The following is a 21,531-nucleotide window of genomic DNA, read 5'->3' as shown; positions in this document are numbered from 1 at the left end:
CGAATTAAAAACAGAATGGCTTGGGCGCCTTTGGCTCAGGTCATGAGCCTGGAGTCCTGGGATGAGTCCTGCATGGGGCTCCCCACAGGGAGCCTGCTTCTTCCTCTGCCTGTGTCTCTGTCTCTCTCTCTCTGTGTCTCTCATGAATAAATAAATAAAATCTTAAAAAAAAAAAAACACACACATAAAAAACAGCATGGCTCAAATTAAAAAGACCAACCACACCTAATGTTGGCAAAGGTATGAAGCAACCAGAACTGTGATGTACCGATGACTGGAGTGGAAATTATTAACATCATGAAAACAAATATAAGAAAGTAATATTGGAAAGCTTTAAAAATGAAGAATCCAATCAAAAAGAAAAATTACTGAGAATAAGGTGATATTATTCTAGAACAGGGCCCCTATGAGTCTCTAAGTAAGGCTATATGTAAATATAGCTCTGGGAATGATTGAGGAGAGCATTCGGTTATAGAAAATTTTTTAAATTAGTTTTATAAAGGTATAATAATATAATGTTCAACTTTAAGTATACAGTTTAGTTTTGACAAGTGAATCCCAGGGTTCAACCTCACAATCAGCTATGTCCCCCCAGAATGTCCCCTTACATCCCTGTCCAGTCAATTCATCTACTCTAGCCACAGACAACCACCGATCTGGTTTTTGTCACTATTGGTTAGTTTTGTTTATCCTAGTAAATTTGATGAATGGAAATGGACCGTATGAACTCCTGTGTGTCTGGCTACCTTTGCTCAGCATAAGGGTCTGGAGATTGAGCCATGCTATTGAGTGTATCAGTGGTGATTGCTGAGAAGTATTCTATTACCTACTGTATGTACACAGTTTGTTTACCCTTTTACCTGATGATGGACATGTGGGTTTGTTCCATGGCCATCATGAACAAACCTGCTACATTTGTGGAAGAAAAAAAAAATTGCTATCATCACTTTGGAAGACTTTTAGTATCATCTCCTAACATTAAATACAGACATGCCTTGTGACCAACAGTTCCACTCCCAAGAATATACCTAAGAGAGATTGTTCCTATGTGCCCCCAAAAGACCTATACAACAAAGTTTACAGCAACATAATCGTAACAGCCCAAACCTGGGGACCACACCACTGTCCACCATCACTACAATGAATAAATTATGATATATTCACACAATGAAATACTATATAACTGAATTATAGGTACACACGACAATGTGTCCAGTTTTCCCAAGTGTAATGTTGAGGGAAAGGAGCCAGACACAAAACAAGTCAGTTTAAGTGAAGGTCAAAAGCAGGTGAAATTAATCTATAATGTCAGAAATCAGGATAGTAGTTTCCTCTGAAGGAGGGTTCATTGTGGTTTACTGGAAGGGGGCAAGCTGGGGGGTTTTTGGAGGTAGGTAACGTACTATTTCCTGATTTGCATGTTCACTTTGTTTACAACTCAGAGCCATACACTTGAAATTTGATCTTTTTTCCACATGTATATTATACTTCAATAAAAACTGGCCTTAAAAGAGCGCATATACAGGATACAAAATCAATGCCCAGAAATCAGTGGCATTTCTATACACTAACAATGAGACTGAAGAAAGAGAAATTAAGGAGTCAATCCCATTTACAATTGCACCCAAAAGCATAAGATACCTAGGAATGAACCTCACCAAAGAGGTAAAGGATCTATACCCTAAAAACTACAGAACACTTCTGAAAGAAATTGAGGAAGACACAAAGAGATGGAAAGATATTCCATGCTCATGGATTGGAAGAATTAATATTGTGAAAATGTCAATGTTACTCAGGCCAATTTACACATTTAATGTAATCCCTATCAAAATACTATGGACTTTCTTCAGAGAGTTGGAAAAAAATCATCTGAAGATCTGTGTGGAATCAGAAAAGACCCCGAATAGCCAGGGGAATATTGAAAGAGAAAACCATAGCTGAGGGCATCACAATGCCAGATTTCAGGTTGTACTACAAAGCTGTGATCATCAAGACAGTGTGGTACTGGCGCAAAAACAGACACATAGATCAATGGAACAGAACAGAGAATCCAGAAGTGGACCCTCAACTTTATGGTCAACTAATATTTGACAAAGCAGGAAAGACTATCCACTGGAAGAAAGACAGTCTCTTCAATACATGGTGCTGGGAAAATTGGACATCCACATGCAGAAGAATGAGAAACTAGACCATTCTCTTACACCAGACACAAAGATAAACTCAAAATGGATGAAATTTCTAAATGTGGGACAAGATTCCATCAAAATCCTAGAGGAGGACATAGGCAACACCCTTTTTGAAATTGGCCACAGCAACTTCTTGCAATATACATCCATGAAGGAAAGGGAAACAAAAGCAAAAATGAATTATTGGGACTTCATCAAGATAAGAAGCTTCTGCACAGCAAAAGAAACAGTCAACAAAACTAAAAGACAACCTACAGAATGGGAGAACATATTTGCAAATGACCTATCAGATAAAGGGCTAGTTTCCAAGATCTATAAAGAACTTATTAAACTCAACAGCAAAGAAACAAACAATCCAATCCTGAAATGGGCAAAAGACATGAATAGAAATCTCACAGAGGAAGACACAGACGTGGCCAACATGCACATGAGAAAATGCTCCGCATCACTGGCCATCAGGGAAATACAAATCAAAACCACAATGAGATACCACCTCACACCAGTGAGAAAGGGGAAAATTAACAAGACAGGAAACCACAAATGTTGGAGAGGATGTGGAGAAAGGGGAATCCTCTTGCACTGTTGGTGGGAATGTGAACTGGTGCAGCCACTCTGGAAAACTGTGTGGAGGTTCCTCAAAGAGTTAAAACTAGACCTGCCCTACGACCCAGCAATTGCACTGCTGGGGATTTACCCCAAAGATACAGATGCAGTGAAACGCCGGAACACCTGCACCCCAATTTTTATAGCAGCAGTGTCCACAATAGCCAAACTGTGGAAGGAGCCTCGGTGTCCATCGAAAGATGAATGGATAAAGAAGATGTGGTTTATGTATACAATGGAATATTACTCAGCCACTAGAAACGACAAATACCCACTATTTGCTTCGACATGGAGGGACCTGGAGGGTATTATGCTGAGTGAAATAAATCAATCGGAAAAGGGAAAACATTACATGGTCTCGTTCATTTGGGGAGTATAAAAAATAGTGAAAGGGAATAAAGGGAAAGGAGAGAAAATGAGTGAAAATATCAGTGAGGGAGACAAAACATGAGAGACACCTAACTCTGGAAAATGAACAAGGGGTAGTGGAAGGGGAAGTGGGTGGGGGTTTGGGGTGACTGGGTGATGGGCACTGAGGGGGGCACTTGGCAGGATGAGCACTGAGTGTTATGCTATATATTGGCAAATTGAACTCCAATAAAAAATAAAATAAAAATAAAATAAAAGAGCCCATATATAAAGTTCAATAGCACCACAATGATCTCAATTTATCTGTACAATAGCTATTTACAATTATCATCACCATCCTCACTTGTATGAGGATAGCAACTGGTCACAGCTACTACAAGGCAGAGAGCCAAGCTCCATGCTCAAGTCCGCGTGATGCACAAACTCATGGCACCGTCAGCAAAGGTTTATTTCCAAACTTAGGACTGTCCTCAAGAATTCCCTGGTCAGTTTCTGAGTTCACTTTTCTCATGAGATGTTCTCACTCTCTTATCCAGTGTCTCCCTTTATCTGGAGGGAAACACTCAAGAGTTTAAACATTGAAGGCTCGTGTTTTAGTTATTTCTCTGAGAGACAGTAATTTGGTCTCTCTGCACAGCGGGAAAAGTTTTACAGTTTTGTGGCTGCCTTGTCTTCGCTGAGCTCGGTGATGGCTGTGAGAGGAGGACAAGAGGAAGGAACCAAACGGGCTGCAGACGGAAAGGTATGGTGGCGAGCTAGAGGGGAGGATGCTGAGGTAGGGCCTGGAGGGGCTGCTTGGTGAAAGAACCAGAGGAAGAACACTTGACAGCTGCAAATAGATGGAGATTTGAGAAAGAGAAGAAAAAGGAACCACCTGGATTGGTTTTTAAGGAAGAAGAAAAATATGCAGAGGCATATGTAAAGATGTGTCATAGGATATGGTACAAACTTAATTCTCATCTTCCCAAAAGAAGCCTCGAAGGAGATTTGAGTCCTTGTTTTCTCTGTGACACAATAAAACTACTGATACATACAACCATTAAAATAAAAATGTTTTTTTCAAGTAGCTCCTAAAATTAAACACATGTATACATACTGTGTACATTAGCACATAAACTGTGGCCCAACAATGAGCTCCACTTGAACTCTGCAAGAATCTGCAAACCAGAGCATTTTTTTTTTTTTTTATTTGTGATAGTCACAGAGAGAGAGAGAGAGAATGAGGCAGAGACACAGGCAGAGGGAGAAACAGGCTCCATGCACCGGGAGCCCGACGTGGGATTCGATCCCGGGTCTCCAGGATCGCGCCCTGGGCCAAAGGCAGGCGCCAAACCGCTGCGCCACCCAGGGATCCCACCAGAGCATTTTTTAAAGCATTTTTATTTGCTTTGAATAGCTTCTGTGAGCCTTGGCAGCATTAAAAATAATATTAAACCTCCTCTTTTTAGGCATCAAAAAGGCAACATGAAATGATCCAGTCAATTTTTGTGGCTATGAGCTGGTAGGGTACACCTACAACCTCCTTTATTATTCAGATTGACTCACTCAGGTCCCATCTTTTTTTGGTTTTGTTTTTTTAAATAACCATCATAATTCTTAAGTGCTCCTGGTCCCCATGTGTTTTTTCCCCCCATGTTTTTTGTTTGTTTGTTTGTTTGTTTGTTTGTTGGATCTTTAAATGTCAGTACATTGGCAGGAGAAAAAAAAATTCATCACTCTCCAGCCCCTCCCTGACTTGAAGCAGCCATTCGTCTCTTCCCATTGTAATTCCAGCTCTTATTAATTATGTGTATCTTTCAGGAAGTCATAACCTCTTTGGCTCTCATGCGGAAAATGAATACAATGAACTAAATGATTTCTAAAGTGTTTGCAGCTCTCAGTTTTCAATATTGTATAATTTGGGGTTCTATATTTTAATCTCTTGTTCTCTTGTTTCTACTCCCCCCACCAAGCTAAAGTCCGGGAACACAACATGAAATTCCCAAGACCCTGGTCCACATTTTGGAATTCCCATTGCTTCTGCTTTGTATCAAACTTTTGCTCTCATTTGTGTTGGAAGAATCTATCTCCCTCCCCATGGCTCCCAGCTATATAGCAAGTAGAAGCCCAGCACACATTCTAATCACCTCTCATTCCCTAATATACTCTATTTTCTTTTTTTTCTTTTTTTTTTTATACTCTATTTTCTATAGCCACAAAATGCAAGACTTTTCTGCTTTGCAGTCTGTACAGCTTCCAATTTTCTGGACTATCACCATAACTCCATCCAAATGATGGTGACATGTCACAAAGGCCTATAAAATACACAATGAATAAACCTATTGCCTAGGTCGTGAAAGAAGACACCTGGGATCATTTATCTAGATTCAGGACATTAAAGGAAAATATATTCATAGCTAATGCAGCCTGTCAGCTATGAATGGAGAAGTTTTTTAAAGTACAGCAGGCCAATAAAATAATATATATATAGCTCTTTCTGGTAAGCAAGGATGTCTGACTCACCAGGAAGCATAGCAAACAGCTCTATCCTATATAACCAAGGGAACCAAAATTAGAAACAAACCAGAAAGTAGGCAGATATTTATTAAGTTGAAGGATGGGTTATTTCCCTATCTGAACCAAAATACTTTAAAGAGGGATGTTCCTGAGCTACTCCAAGATGGTATGAGTAAGCCCTAAGAAATGCCACATGCGTTGACAGCTTGCTCACTCGCAATACCATAATGGCACGCTAGGTTGGTTCTCTCTCTTCTACTAAAGCTGCGGTGCTCACTCTCAGCAGGGCAGTCCATATGCCATCCCCCAGCCCCAGGGCAGGAGCTGCAGCCAGTGGAGAGAAGAGTTTTCCAGATGTATATTGGAAGAGAAACCAGAAGGGCATAGTTCATCTTGTTTCAGAAAAAAATAAGTGCTCTTTTCTTCTGGGTATTTTCTCCTTCCATGGGTAATTAAGTCACTGCCAGTTTCCCAAATACTACCACTTTAATGCACAATACCATTTTAATGTAAAACTCACAAATATTAACTTCATTTCCTCTCAGGAGGCTAACGCACACACCATGATAATATGTTTTTACATTTCTTAATAAATAATTAGATATTTCGGGTCATCCTTCATAACATAAAATAGGAGATGAGCAGGAAAGGAAGCCCAGCTCTGGGCTGAGCTTCTACATCAAAGGTTCTTCATCTAAACCTGGGCAGGTGGGGGAGACGGGGAGGGGGCAGGGGGCAAGTCCAGGGATAAAGAGAGTCTATACGCAAAATTAACTGCAGTGTCTTCTTCCATGGCTTTCTATCTTTGTTAGATTTTTAAAGAAACCTCAGAATATTCACAATCACTAACCAGAGTGAAATAGAGGTAAAGTTCCCCTGGTATCAGCCGGTCAGTCAATTCAAAATGCAGCCTTCACTCAGTCCAGCCATGGCCTCAGAGCTGGTATTACTTGAACCACTAGATTCTCAGGAATGCATTTGACTTTTAGGAAAAATGAAATCACGAGATGCATATAATATTTTTTTAAATAATATGCCTAGGAATATATTTAGAAAAAAATCAGGCAATATTTTTTACTGAGTCAAAAAAAGAAAATTTGAATAGTTTGAGAAGATGTGTTCTTCTCAATAGAACACATAGAATAGGGGATCCCTGGGCGGCGCAGCAGTTTAGCGCCTGCCTTTGGCCCAGGGCGCGATCCTGGAGACCCGGGATCGAATCCCACGTCAGGCTCCCGGTGCACGGAGCCTGCTTCTCCCTCTGCCTGTGTCTCTGCCTCTCTCTCTCACTGTGTGCCTATCATAAAAAAAAAAAAAAAAAAAAAAAACACATAGAATAGAAATACTAAGCATTTTCAAGATCTCCATTCTCATTTCTACCTTCACATTAATTCATAAGTTAATGCAATTCCAGTAAAAATCCTAAATGGATCCTTTTGAAACCAGGGCAAACTAATGTTTTCTGGAAGAATAAGCAAGCCAAAAACATTTTTTTTTAATTGCATAAAAACGAACAGATTCTGAAATGCTGGAATTATTAAGACACCCATACAAAATATAAACACAAAGACAACAGAAAGCCCTGAACAGTCCCAAACTTAGCATAGAGAGTAACTATGCTAGAAGCCTGTTGTTAAATTAGCACCTTGGGGGAGGGGAAAGTGATCTTAGATCTCTTTTTTTTTTTTTTTTAAACTTTTTTTAATTTTTATTTATTTATGATAGTCACAGAGAGAGAAAGAGAGAGAGGCAGAGACATAGGCAGAGGGAGAAGCAGGCTCCATGCACCGGGAGCCCGACGTGGGATTCGATCTCAGGTCTCCAGGATCGCGCCCTGGGCCAAAGGCAGGCGCTAAACCGCTGCGCCACCCAGGGATCCCTGATCTTAGATCTCTGCCTCAAGCTATGCACCAAAACAAATTTTTGATATAAAATAGAAAGAAAGAAAAGTTAGAAAAAAAAAAAATCACTTGACCAATTTGAAGACATAGGTGATCTGATTAAGAGAGGTCTTCTTAAGCCAAAAAAGAAAAGTTACACATTAAAATGAAAATAGACTTGACTATACACAAATATTTAAAATGTTTTCACATTGGACAAGTTAAAAGCAAATGGTAAAGATGGAAACATTTTTCCAATGTTTGAAAAGTACTGTCTTCACACTGAATATATTTATGTAAAAAATTAACTGTGGCAATTAATATACATTGAAAGCATTAAGGCATATACTTTCATTTGGCAATTCTAGCACAAGAAATTTACCATAATTAAACATTTATGAACAAAAATATTTATAGAATTGTTATTTCCATATTACTTATACCTTAAAAAACTAAAGGTCTATAAATATAGCCAGGGTTAAAATGTAGTCAATAAAGAATAGAGTCACATTTTCAAGTGTGAAAAGCAGCCTTTATAAGATGATCAAAAAAATTTTGTAAGTATTCAATTCACATTGGCCTTTCACAATTCAAAATGTTGGCAATGGCTTCCCTACGAAACAGAATTATAGAAAGTTCCTTTTGATTTGTGATATTTCTGGTTATTTCCAAAATGTATTATTCTACTTAGTAATATATGGAAACATTTAAAACTTAGAGAAAATCAGTAAACAAACTCTCTACACGAAGATAAAGAAGGTACTCACAGAGCAAGGCTCTGAATGATGGGCATCATATTTTCTAAGAATCGATCAAAGCAGAAGACATAATCCTCCCATAGGATAAAAAAGAGAGCTTTCTCTTCATGCTATTGTATTAGAACCCTGTGTGGTCAGGTGTGATGGAGATAAATGTGCGCCAATTCTCCATGTAGACTGGGGAGATTTAGGAACTTCTCTAACCTGGAATCTGCTGGAAGTATAAAGGTGCTGGGTATCCTATATGTGCTGCTACAGATCCACACTTCCCCCTTCCGTGCCCTATTCTAGGGCCTGCAGTCCTAAGGAATGACATAAGATGGCTGAGTCCTCAGATTTGTCTTTGGACTTGGCCCATGGGAACGATGGCAGGAGACGAGACAAGACAAAGAAGAGACTCAAGCTATTTATTTAACAGATCCTTTCCAGTCAAGACACCATGGATCAGCTGTATCCCTCTACTCAAGGCCACAGCTCCTGCTGGGCAGCCCTAGCCATACCACTCAGCCTCCCTCTGAAATTCTGGGTTTCCCCAGGGGCTTCTCCTACCCTTGACTCCTCCAAGTCTAGGGTTTTAAAAGTTTCTATTAGTAGTGCCAGATGCTACTCCAGCTCTTAGTGCTTTTCCTAAATGCTACCCCTACCTTTATAAAGAGTTTCTAACAAACTCTTGATCAAATCATCCAGTTTGAGTTGGGTCTCCTGATTCTTGGCAGAACCCTGGTTGATAAACGTAATTCTCCAAAAATAAATAAATAAAATAAGGCTAAGTGCATTTACACTTCACAAACCAAAAAAAAAAAAAAAAAAAAAAAGTGACATGCTATGGCTTAGAAAAATTCATTCTTGTTTGAGATAAAAATAAGTTTAACCCTATATTAATGTTATGATTCAATGATTCTATGATACCAAGGTCCTTGTGCTTTCCAGTTTTTTTGTTTGTTTTGTTTTTTAAGTCTTTGGGCAAGTTACGAACCCTTATATAACCTCACCACGCACAGAATAGTATATTAGAAGAGAAACAGCAGGGAGAGAACAGTAGTTATCTATTTCTCACGAGAGAAACTGCTTTGGCCACATCAAATATAAAGGTAGACATTTTTCTTAGGTAGCCCCTTGTATGTTTTACAACACACCTTTTCATATTGCTCTGATTGAGTTTTACTTTGCCCCAAGCTTCAAAAGCTAATTAAGTTTACTGAATCCAGATATTGCAGCATAGTAAAGTGGTATGGACTCAACAGAAGTTGATGAACCATTTAAGGATCTGAAGAGCCCACTGAAAGAGATTCCTCCTAAAAAACAAGATCATCCCACATCCTGTTTCAAGAGCCAACTCCTTACCCAAAGAAAGAAAGACAATTCTAAGAAGAATATGACGTCTGTCGAGATGCCTGGGTGGCTCAGTGGTTAAGCGTCTGCCTTTGGCTCAGGTCGTGATCCCAGGGTCCTGGGATCTCCCCTGCAGGGAGCCCACTTCTCCCTCTGCCTGTGTCTCTGCCTCTCTGTGTCTTTCATGAATAAATAATAAAACCTTTGAAAAAAAAAAAAAAGATTATGGGGTCTGTCGATCAGAATGTCTCAATTCCAAGTGCCAGGAACAGGGCACGGGGGTGTGTGGGGAGTGCTCTCTCCACTCCAAATTATTGTGAGGCATCCCAAACACAAAGAATTGCAGAGATAATACTGTAAGAAAGCACAGCATGGGAGATGGGAGAAAACAATGCACTTTCATTTGAGCAGAGCAATTCAGGAACAGTGAGTTAAAACAGGAGCCCCTCACTGAGTTGAAGAGGTCAACTCCAGCACCAGTGGCAAGGCTCTTACATAATGGCTCTGATGGGTGCCGGTGATTCTTTTAGCTGGCACATCACCAAGGTTCCAAGAGCTCATACTTTGGTAGTAGAAGTGTCCTTGATGGTGAGTGCAGTGTTATCAGAAAGGCATTGGAGGCTCTGGTGGGCCAAAAGCTTTATCTGCCAAGGGAGATAGTTACAGTGTCAGCAGCTACAGATGATGCTGGTGGTTTTAGAAGTGGCAGAGAGCCTTCTTAGCAATGGACAGCAACAACAGTGGTCAGCTACCCTCATACGGCTAAGAGAACTCCAGAAGCCATAGTCTAAAGGGACAAGTTTTCGGATATCTGCTTTCTTTTTATCCTTGAACAAAAGGTGAGTTTACAGTATTAGGTGATCTCTTAAGCCCTCAGGAAAAAAAAAAAAAAAGCCATTGAATAACAAACACTGTATAAAGGAAAATCTAAGCAATGGCAAGTCTAAAGTGGCTGAGGGCAGCACAAGGACAATGTGGGACTCGTGATGAAAAACACATTCTTTTTCCCAGCTCTGCCAAGGACTGGGCTTAAATGTTGATAGCAGAGAAGTTCAACAATACACTTAAAATAGGAATGCTAGATTCTTGTATACCCCAGGAAAAATAAAGAACACTGAAGATATAAAAGCACAAGACTTCAAACACCTTGAAATATCTTGAATCTAATTTCACTGTTTCTTTGCACTCTGCGGAGTGGCAAATTTTGTATGTTTCCCTAAAGGCAAGGAGGGAAACCAGTGGAAATACCACAAAATGCTTTAAATAACAAACCAAAAGTTTTCTCAACAGCAGTTTAAGAAAATCACAGGGAAAATGTTAACTTTCTCAAAATTAGCAACTTTGATAATTAGCAATAAATGATAAGGGAACCCTCCGCTGATATCAAGTAATAGGGTAACAATAGGTTTACTGCAGGCATGGGGTATCTTATGTGACACCCACCAAAAGGACATCAGAATAGGGAGCACCTAGAAGGCTCTGAGGGAGCTGAGAACCAGACCTGGGAGGATGGTAAGGAAGTACTGTCACTCATTGGGAACTGGCTGGGGACTTGGATGCCTTCTTCAGACAACAGCCAGCCCTCTCAGTCACTATGCTATCATAGTTCATCCAGCAGCACTGTTGTTATCTGTCTTTCCCTTCCCCATCTTATCCCAGACCTTAGAAAGCTCTGAGAATACATAGCATGACAAGCAAAGACTGGGAAAGCCACTGATGAGGTCAACTACCTCATCTCGGGTATTCCTCTGAGCTTCTGGAAATGGACTAAGGAATCTCTGTAAAGGTGTAAATGCCCCCAAAATATTACCTGAAGTGGGTTGAAAAACCATTTTTGACAGTTAGTTAACTTCTCTACTCAGCAAATGCTCATCATGACAAGGAAGACTACCATGATCTATTGGTAGGAACAAGACTTAGCTCACAAATACAAACCAGGAATAAGAACTCACAGTGTTCTGGTTTTGTATTAAAGCAAACTTCAGAACTTTTAATCGTTCAAACTGTGACAGATCATAAGAACTTGATAGGTGGTTCAATGATTGCAACTGCAAGCACTCCAATTTTGGAAAAATCAGCTGTGGGTAAGAACACTGGAACAGCAATACATATTTTTTTCACTAAGGCTATGATACTTTCCATTCTGTAAGTCAAGCACTGCAGAAAAAAATGCTGTGAAGTAGTAGGTGTCTTGGGACGGTCAAAAGTCTGCAATCGTGTAAACAGAGGCTGAGAGCCATCAGGTTGTACATCTGAAGATTCATTTGCCAATTCAACATGCATCTGTGTTCTCAAACACTGAAGTAACTGACCATACTGCAGAAAACCCACATATTACTAAACCAGCCCAAATTTGATCCATTTATGTCTACCAGCGAATAGGAACGGAAAACATTTTTCTATAAATGGTTAGGCCAATCTTCAAGGACACCCATACCCCAAGACAACCAGCAACATACAAGGCTGCATAGGTAATCTTCAAATATCAGGAGGAAAACAGGTTTCACCGGAACTGCATAAACACATATATTCATTTCAGATATACCATGCTCTTTTTTTTTTTTTTTAATTTCGTGTGAACATTTCAGTTAGAGTAAAAAATCTTGATGCCCATTCCATTTTAATATATTCAAGCAAAGCTCCTGGGAAGGTTTCCAGAGAGTTAGATTGCTCTAAAATTGGCCATGCATTAAATAAAGCTTTGTCTACAAAAGGCCAAAGAGTAACCGATACAGGCTCTGTACATTCACTCAGCACAAGGTTCCCGTAGCTCGAAAGCATTCTCAGAGACAGACAACAAATCAGATCGCAGCTCTGGAGAATCATTCTCTGCCTCTTCCAGCAGCCCTGCCAGCTCACAACAGGACAAGAGCCCACCACCTGCTTCCTGAGGAATGTGTAATCCACCTCCTCTGTTCCCCAAAGGTCCTCCTACTTTACACACGGGCTGCCCTTCATTCATTCCACAGCCTTCACCTTTCATCTCTAAGAGATTCATTAATGATAACTGCGCAAAGGTTCTCTTGAACAGCACCACAAAAAAGAAAAGCCTTCAGCCTTACATTTTGCAGTGAAACACACACTCAAATCTGGAGAGTACCGAGCCAGCCACTAAAAGCCACTGCAGCAAAGGATTCTTTTCCATGGGTACCTGGCTTCTTTTCACATTACCTGCTTCGGTGTACTTCAATCCCACTTTTTCTTCTGTGTCCTTTGTCTTTGGGGGTGGCCAGACAGCTTGGAGTCTGCCTGGAGTCCTATCGTCCTGCTCAGTGGGGCTGTGGTCAGGCTGTTGAAAAAGTAGGTAAAGGAAAGAGTATATTACATGAAATGTGGCCAGGGCGAATTAATCCCTGAAACATGCTAACCCTAATTCTAAAATTAATTTTCATGGCCAGTTGCCCAGTGCACTCATTCACTGTAATTGAAACATTGCACTACAGAGTGACCCTTTACCACAAAGGTAAAGTAATCAGTAAGGGTGGAAAAAACAACAATATAAAACAAAACAAAACCCCCTGAAGGCCAAGTATGATACAATTAATAGATGATGCTTATAACTTTTTCTTTTTTAATCACAAACTCTGAGCTGAAGATACAGATATAAATGTTCTATAATCAGGTATGTTTATAGGAATGATTATACATGGGTCTCAAACAACTCCAGGGTTATTTATAATATAAAGACTAGTTTTGCATTTTCCATGAACATCAGCTGTAGGTCAAGATACATTTCTCTAAGCACTCGACACTGCTGATTTTTTTCTTTCCTTTAAGTAAATGATATAGCCTTCATATTGAAGCCATTTTCATAGGGGTTGATTTTTACAACTAGGAGAATGCTAGATTGTGTTTAATTTTCAACTACATTCTAAGAATGTTTCCAAAAGATTTTTAAATTTTTAACACCTTAAATGATCAACTACACAAGAGGGAATGATAACTATATGCTGAGATTATACTAAAATTCTACTGTTCTTATGAATGTTTAAGATCTACTGGCAGGTTGTTTGCTAGTCTTTGTAAGTGACCTGAATTGATTTTCTTACTAGTAACACTAATTCACTAATGAGGTGGTTACCATGTGCCAACTTCACTTACTCTACAACTCCTGTGTAGGTAAGGGTGATGATTTTCTTCATCTTGTAGATGAGAGGATGGAGGCTCAGAGGTGATCGAGGTCAACCCAGTCAGTAAATGGCAGAGTTAGAATTAAAACCAGGTCTTGTTCCAAACCCGGTGATCAGGATGCCTTATAACCAACATGGAACATTTTTATCATGTCACAAACTCATATTTTGCCAAATGACAGGCTTTCAAAGTTAAAACGGAGTTTCTGCAGAGTTATAATTAAGAGGTAAGGGAATGTGGACTATATCTCCCCATTGCATTGCTTCCTTGTGTTGCTTAATTTTTCACAAGAACATCTACTATGAGGGGCGCCTGGGTGGCTCAGCTGGTTAAGGGTCTGCCTTCAGCTCAGGTCATGATCCCACGGTCCTGGGATCAAGCCCCACATTGGACTCCCTGCTCAGCGGGCAGCCTGCTTCTCCCTCTCTACCGCTGGTATTCTCTCATGTTCTCTCTTTCTCTCAAATAAATAAAATGTTTAAAAAAAAAAAAATCTATCAGTGTTTAAACTCAGCGACAGCTTCCCCTTTCTACCCACACATCATTCTGTATATCCCTCTTAGAACACTCCAGAAAAATACAAGGAAGAAAAAAGTCGCTCGCTTGACTCCTCACAGGGACGATTTGATCCTAATCCTCTTTCACCTACAAGACACTCGCTAACAATAGGTCACTGGGATTCACTTTGACAGGAAACCTGAAAAAGCAATACGGCAGCATTGCACATTGCGACAAAATACGTAACCCAATTCTACATACGCTTTTGGACTCGGGGGGACCATCCCCTGGCCTTGACCTGGATCTTTCAAACACAGCTCTGAGAGACTCCTTCTCATGCTTCATCTTGCGCTTGAGAGCCTCCAGCTCTGAGGTGTCAGCTGTGGGCCCCTTTTTGGGGGGACGAACAAATATGGCTTTGAAGGCCTCCAGGGCTGTCTCTGGAGGCTTGGGCTTCACCTCTCCCCCCTGGCTTTGGACTCCGGTGGGGCCGCCCTGGCTCTCCTGGGCAGCACTGCAGCCCACCTCGTCCTTCCTGGGCGGCTCAGGGTCCTCTGCCTTGGGCACGTCGAGGACGAACAGCTGGGAGAGCTGCTCCAGGAGCGTGCGCGCGGCCCTGGGCTCCCCGGCGGGCTCCCCGGCGGGCTCCCCCGCGGGCTCCCCGGCCTTCCCCGCCTGAGGCCCCGCCTGCGCTAGGGACTTGTGAACGGGCTGCGTCAGCTTGAGCCAGGCCAAGTCCGCATCCTTCGGTCTGGCCTCGGGGATGGTCTCCCCGGGCCCCGCCGCAGCCCCCCTCCTGAGCACGCGCAGCCCGCTGAAGAAGGCCGGGAGCTGGAGCGGCCTCTCTCCCGGGGCTGCCTGCGCCGGCGAGGCGTGCTGGGGGCCGCCGGCGGGCACGGCCGGGTCGCTGGGCGCGGGGAGGACGGGGCCCCGGGGACCCCCGGCGCGTCCGCTGCGGGGGCTGCGCCCCGTCCGAGGGCCCCCGGCGCCGGGCTCCGGGCCGCCGCCCGGGCCACACGCAGTCCTTCGAGGACCGTCGGCGCGGGGCTCGGCCGCGGCCGCCTCCGCAGCGGGGCCGGGCTCCCCGCAGGCTCGTGGCCCTCCCCCGGGCTCCGGGGAAGGCTCCGGGGCGAGGCCGGGGGCCCGGGGCTGGCGGCCGTCGCTGCCCCCTTCCGGCCGCCGCCCGCCGCCGTCGTCCGAGTCGGAGTCGCTGGTGGTGCTCACGAGGGTCCCTCGAACCAAGGTGGCGCCGTCTCCGTTCACACTCGGGGCGCCGAGCGGCAGCCGCTGCGGGGCGGGGGGCGCCGTCCCTGCGTCCGCTCGGCCCTGACCTCCCTGCGACCCCGGCCCCGCGTCGGCCCCCGCGGTCCTGCCGTCGGGGCCCAGGTCGGGCGGCCCCCGGGCCTCAGCCGGCGGCGACCCGGAGCCGGAGCCGGAGCCGGAGCCCGAGCCGGAGCCCGAGCCCGAGCCCGAGCCCGAGCCCGAGCCCGAGCCCGAGCCGCCGCGGGGGCCCCCGAGCGGAGGCCCCGGCGCCCCCGCGAAGCTGTGCAGCGCCCTCAGGGCGGCGTCCTCCTGGCCGGGCCTCGCAGACTGCGGCGTCCTCGCGGAGCCCAGCAGAGCTCGCGGAGGGAACTTGCTCGGGGCCCACGGCGCCGCCTCAGGCCTGGCTTCGGCTTCCCCGGGCTCCGCGACGGCCCCGCCGCCCCGCGGGGGCTCGGCGGCGCGCTCCATGTCCGTCGGGCTCCGCGGGTCCTTCCGGTGCGTGCGGGGACGGCGGGGACGGCGGGGACGGCGGGGACGGCGGGGACGGCGCGGCGGGAGGGGGCCCGGACGGCGCGGGCCGCACCCCCGCTGCACGCGCACCGGGGAGCCCGCCCTCTGGGACTTCCGCGTTTATTTCTGCGGACAAAAGGGGTTTTGTCGCGCGGAAAGTCATCCCGGCCCAGGACCGCGCTGCGGGCCCCGCCCCGGTGCCTCCCGGGGGCCCGCGACTTCCTCCCGGTGAGCGCCGGAGACTCGGGCAGGGGCGGCGGCGGCGGCGGGCGGACCCTGCGGGCGGACCCAGCGGGCCCTGGGCCCCCGCGCGCCGGCACCCCCGGGACTCAGCGGGGAGCAGCACAAGAGGCCGGACAGGCTGGTGAGGACCCCCTTCTGCCGTCTGAAGGTCGGCGGGCAGCCGACCCCGTCCAGGCCGGACCCAGCGGCACACCCAGAGGCAGCTGCTCACAAAGCCCAGAGCAAAGAGATAAAAGAAAGAGATGACCTCAAAATGCCCAGAACTCTCAAAGGCAGTAATTTACTGCTCTTGAAGCTTTTTTTTTTTTTTTTTTTTTAATCCTTTCTTCCGCTTCCCTGCAGGTTTCATCTGGAATGCAGATTTTGGCTGCTGGGGCCAGAGAAGGAAAAAAAAAAAAAAAACCAACACAACTGGTTTCAGATTACTGCTGTTTTCGCCCTGCCCCAGTGTCTCCCTGCTCGGCAAACAGGTACTCAGGCAAGCACGCCCACCACGCCCAGGGGCCACCAGCCTTAGGCTGCCAGAGTATACAGCGGGCGGCAGGAACGATCACCCTCCACGCACTCTGTGCCAACCTTGGGCTTCTGCTCCCCTGGCTCTGACTTCCTGGTTCCCTCAGGAGTCCTGGTGGCTGAAGGGCACCCCTCTCTGCTTCAGTTATCCAACCAACTAAGTGAAACCTGGCATGATACGAGGTAGCACCCAACCTGCCTTGTAGAGCAAAGCAAATTCAGCAAAGGTCCCCACAAAGCCACATTCCCCTAAAGGGCGAAACATCTGAAAGGTCTCTGTCAGGTTTTGATCACGGACCCAATTTGCCTAAAGCAAGAACAGGACAGACAAAATCAGCACCAAACATCAGCTCAAGGTAGTTTCCAGCACTCTGGTTATGTACTGGGAACCCGGCAACCAAGAACGTGCAAGAGCTGCAGCTCTGTTTGCTAGCTGCACAGCTGCCTCTTGGGCCGGTTCCTGCCCTGCTGAAGGTCTCGGGGTGTCAGCAGGCATTTAGTAAGCACCTGGGATGGACAAGTAAGTTACGGTGCAGCTCAGGACAAACTGCCTTAAAACTAATCACTTGGCTCTCAGAGTGTTAACACAACAGAATTGAGTGTTAAACACAACAGCAATTTATTCTGCAAAACAGAAGCAGTAGCCACGAGCAGAGCAAAGCAACAGCCTGGCTTGATCTGCATCGGAGAACGGCTGTGAATATCATGCTGATGACTTGAATCACATCCCCCCAAAGGTATTAATACTGAGAATTCTGATTGCAACACTTTTCCAGCAATGCATTCAAAAAGAAGTCCTTGCACCAAAAGGGTACACATATAATATCCCACCAACCCCTACGGGAAAATGAAGACCTCACTTCCTGATCCCTGATTGGACCTTGTGTCTAAATGGAGACCTGCGCCTGACGCTAGGTTTGGGATTATTAACTAGGGCACACTTAACCAAAAGGCCACCACGGCACAAAACTCCACCGGCACCACTTAAGCCTTAGAACAGCTTCCTGTCCAGAGGAAATGCCTATAGATAAAAATCAGACTTCTGATTCTTCAAGCCTGAGGAAAAAAGGAATCACCCCCACCAGATCATAAGATCAGGGTTCTTAAGAACTACATAGACCACCCAACACAGGACTGTGGGGAAGAGACATGACACCTACTTGGTGTTGTCCTTTATAACTGAAATGAGGCTCTGTTTTCTCAGACCTAACTAATTATTGATTTCCAGATAAGTTTCTGAGCTGGCTTGTGTACTTGTCCCAGACAAGACATGCAATCTTCTAGACTCAAACACAGTAAGAGGCCCTCCCCATTCAACTCTCCTTCATTTATGAAGCGTAACTCTATTACAAAAAATGTGTTCCTACAACCACCATTATTAAGCACCAACTATGTCTGAGGCTCTGGGGATATAGAAATGAAGAAAACCCTAGCCTTCCAAGTTCATGAAACATTGAGTCTAATAGGGGAAATCAGCTAAGAAAGAGGTGACGTTGGGATCCCTGGGTGGCGCGGCGGTTTGGCGCCTGCCTTTGGCCCAGGGCGCGATCCTGGAGACCCGAGATCGAATCCCACATCGGGCTCCCGGTGCATGGAGCCTGCTTCTCCCTCTGCCTGTGTCTCTGCCTCTCTCTCTCTCTGTGTGACTATCATAAATAAAATAAAAATGAAAAAAAAAAAAAAGAAAGAGGTGACGTCATATTCTTATACTGTAGGTATTTTACACCCCACACTGTCTGAATAACAACAGGTAGACATAAAACAGTTCTGAATGAAAGCGAGCAGGGACTGTCTAAATAGGAAGATGAGTAAGAAAGAGCAGCCTGGTAATCCAAATAGGTCTTTGAAGATTGTCTCTCAGACCATGAGAAATGTTACTATTGCTGGTCATTTAAGGAACTGAAAAGTGTTTGACTGTAATGTTCAAATAAGAAGCCTGTAATCATAATCATAATTTTTAATCATTCCATTTTATGTGTACTTATGTATTTATTTGATTTTTTCCATTTAAATTCAATTTGCCAACATATAGTATTACACCCAGTGCTCGTCCCTGTCAAGTGCCCTCCTCAGTGCCTGTCACTCAGTCACCCCATCCCCTGCCCACCTCCCCTTCCACAATCCTTTGTTTCCCAGTTAGGAGTCTCTCATGGTTTTCCCCCTCTCTAATTTTTCCCACTCAGTTCCCCTCCTTTCTCCTATAATCCCTTTCACTATTTCTTATATTCTCTGTATGAGTGAAACCATGTAATGATTGTCCTCCGATTGACTTACTTCACTCAGCATGATACCCTCCAGATCCTCATCCATTATTTCACCCAGCCTCCAACCCACCTTCCCTCTGGTTACCATAACTTTGTTCTTTAGAGCTAAGTTTGTTAGCTCTTTCTTAGTTTATATGTCTGTCTCTTTTTCCTTTGCTAGTTTGTTTCTTAAATACCAGGTGAGTGAAATCATATGGTATTTGTCTTTCTCTAACAGACTTATTTCACCTAGTACTATGCTCTCTTGCTCTACCCATGTTGTTGCAAATGGCAAGATTTTATGCTTTTCTATGGCTGAAAATATTCTGTTGTATGTATACACAGCACTTCTTCTTTATCATGGACATTTGGGCTGCTTCCATATCTTGGCTATTGTAAATAATGCTGCAATAATCATTGGGGTGCATATATCCCTTTTAGTGTTTTTGTATTGTGGGGGGGGGGGGGAATACCCAGTATTGCGATTTCTGAATTGTAGGATAGCTCTATTTTTAACTTTTTGGAGAACCTCCACACTGTTTTCCAAAATGACTACACCAGTTTGCATTTCCACCAACAGTGCAAGAGGCTTTCTTTTTCTCCACATCTTCCTCAACACTTGTTTCTTGTGTTACTGATTTTGGCCGTTTCGATAGGTGTGAGGTGATATCTCACTGTGGTTTTGATTGGCATTTCCCTGTTGATGAGTGATGTTGAGCATCTTTTTGTGTGCCTGTTCGCCAGCTGGATGTCTTCTTTGGAAAAATGCTTGTTCATGTCTTCTGCCCATCTCTAACTGGATTATTATTGCTTTTTGGGTATTGGATTGTATTGGCTCTTTATGTATTTTGGATAGCAACTCTTTATTGGATATGGCATTTGCAAATATCTTCTAACATTCAGTAGGTTGTCATTTAGTTTTGTTGATTGTTTCACTGTGCAGAATTGTTTTATTTTGACATAGTCCCAATAGCTTATTTTTGCTTTTATTTTCCTTGCCTCAGGAGACATATCTAGAAACATGCTGACCAACACAGAGACATTACTGCCTGTGCTCTTTTCTAGAATTTTTAAGAAGCCTACAAATTTGATCTTACTTGATTGGTCTTGAAAAATGAGTCTATTTAATGCTTTAACATTTTCAGGAGGAAAAATAATCACTTCACCTGGACATCATTTATCTCAGTGTCTTATTCTGTGATGCATACTTATTAATACCTACTACACAGGGATCCCTGGGTGGCGCAGCGGTTTGGCGCCTGCCTTTGGCCCAGGGCGCGATCCTGGAGACCTGGGATCGAATCCCACGTCGGGCTCCCGGTGCATGGAGCCTGCTTCTCCCTCCGCCTGTGTCTCTGCCTCTCTCTCTCTGTGTGTGTGTGTGACTATCATAAATAAATAAAAATTAAAAAAAAAATACCTACTACACAAAACCAGTAAGAGCCAAGACTTTCTCCTTTACAACCTCCCCTGAATCTCTTTTGTTCTGTATGGGTCAAAGGCAGGCCACCCTCCATGGGCCACTCTGGCATGAAGATTATTTTGTTTTGAAGGCAATTGAGGCTTTGCAGGCTCAAGAGAAGCTTTTGCCCCTCCCTTAAGTACACAGAAGAATCCATATTGGGGATTTTCCCCAGAAGAATGGTTATTACCAGAGATAAATTTTATCAGAGTGACTCATCTATATTGTAGGACAAACATCTAGTTACCAAACATCTGTTCCTATTGCCCTGTGAATTGTGTTCCTTTCCTTTAAACTCCCAGACCTCCACCCCCGTCTCCTTAGTTTAGGATAACATATATACCTAATTTTGCCTATCTTTGGAACTTCCATGTCTTTCTGGATTCTCTGTATGTATGAAATTAAATTTTATTTTCTCCTGTTAATATGCCTCCTATTTGATTTTTAGTCCAGGTAGAAGGGGACAGGAAACTCAGGCTCCTTGACACTTCTAACCTCAAGACCCTTAAACCCTGTAGCTACACCTATGCAAGAGGCCAGATTAAAGTGATTCACCTTAGACAACTAAGTCAAAACAGCATTTGACCCATGTGATGTTCTTTGTAATTATACATTTAAAACAATCGGTAGAGGAGGAGGGGCAAGATGGCAGAAGAGTAGGGTCCCAAAATCACCTGTCTCCACCAAATTACCTAGATGACCTTCAAATCGTCCTGAAAATCTACGAATTCGGCCTGAGATTTAAAGAGAGAACAGCTGGAACGCTACAGTGAGAAGAGTTCGCGCTTCTATCAAGGTAGGAAGACGGGGAAAAAGAAATAAAGACACAAAAGGCCTCCAAGGGGGAGGGGCCCGCGAGGAGCCGGGCTGAGGCCGGGGCGAGTGTCCCCAGGACAGGAGAGCCCCGTCCCGGAGACGCAGGAGCTGCACCGACCTTCCCGGGCGGAAAGGGGCTCGCGGGGAAGTGGAGCAGGACCCAGGAGGGCGGGGATGCCCTCGGGCTCCCGGGACACTAACAGACACCTGCGCCCCGGGAGATGCGCC

At 44.4% G+C, this 21,531-nt stretch overlaps 1 protein-coding gene across 26 annotated transcripts in view; it reads right to left on the bottom strand.

Annotated features, from left to right (window-relative positions):
- The window catches only part of FMN1 (formin 1), a 433,864-nt gene that overhangs the window by 282,770 nt on the left and 129,563 nt on the right, over nt 1–21,531 (bottom strand). For 24 of the 26 annotated variants that reach the window (XR_012022366.1, XR_012022361.1, XR_012022362.1 and 21 more), the window contains one exon: nt 12,796–12,913. The exons of the other annotated variants lie outside the window; for them this stretch is intronic. Coding sequence is in view for 14 of the 24 variants with exons in the window: in XM_072808314.1 (XP_072664415.1) it covers nt 12,796–12,913 (118 nt within the window). In the remaining 10 variants the exon portion in view is untranslated. The remainder of the gene's footprint in view (nt 1–12,795; nt 12,914–21,531) is intronic. 26 annotated transcript variants of the gene reach the window in all.

Source organism: Canis lupus, chromosome 32, assembly GCF_048164855.1.
Source record: "Canis lupus baileyi chromosome 32, mCanLup2.hap1, whole genome shotgun sequence".
NCBI classification, from domain to species: Eukaryota; Metazoa; Chordata; class Mammalia; order Carnivora; family Canidae; genus Canis; species Canis lupus.
Note: the sequence above shows the minus strand (reverse complement) of the source record. Positions and strands in the feature narration are given on the sequence as shown.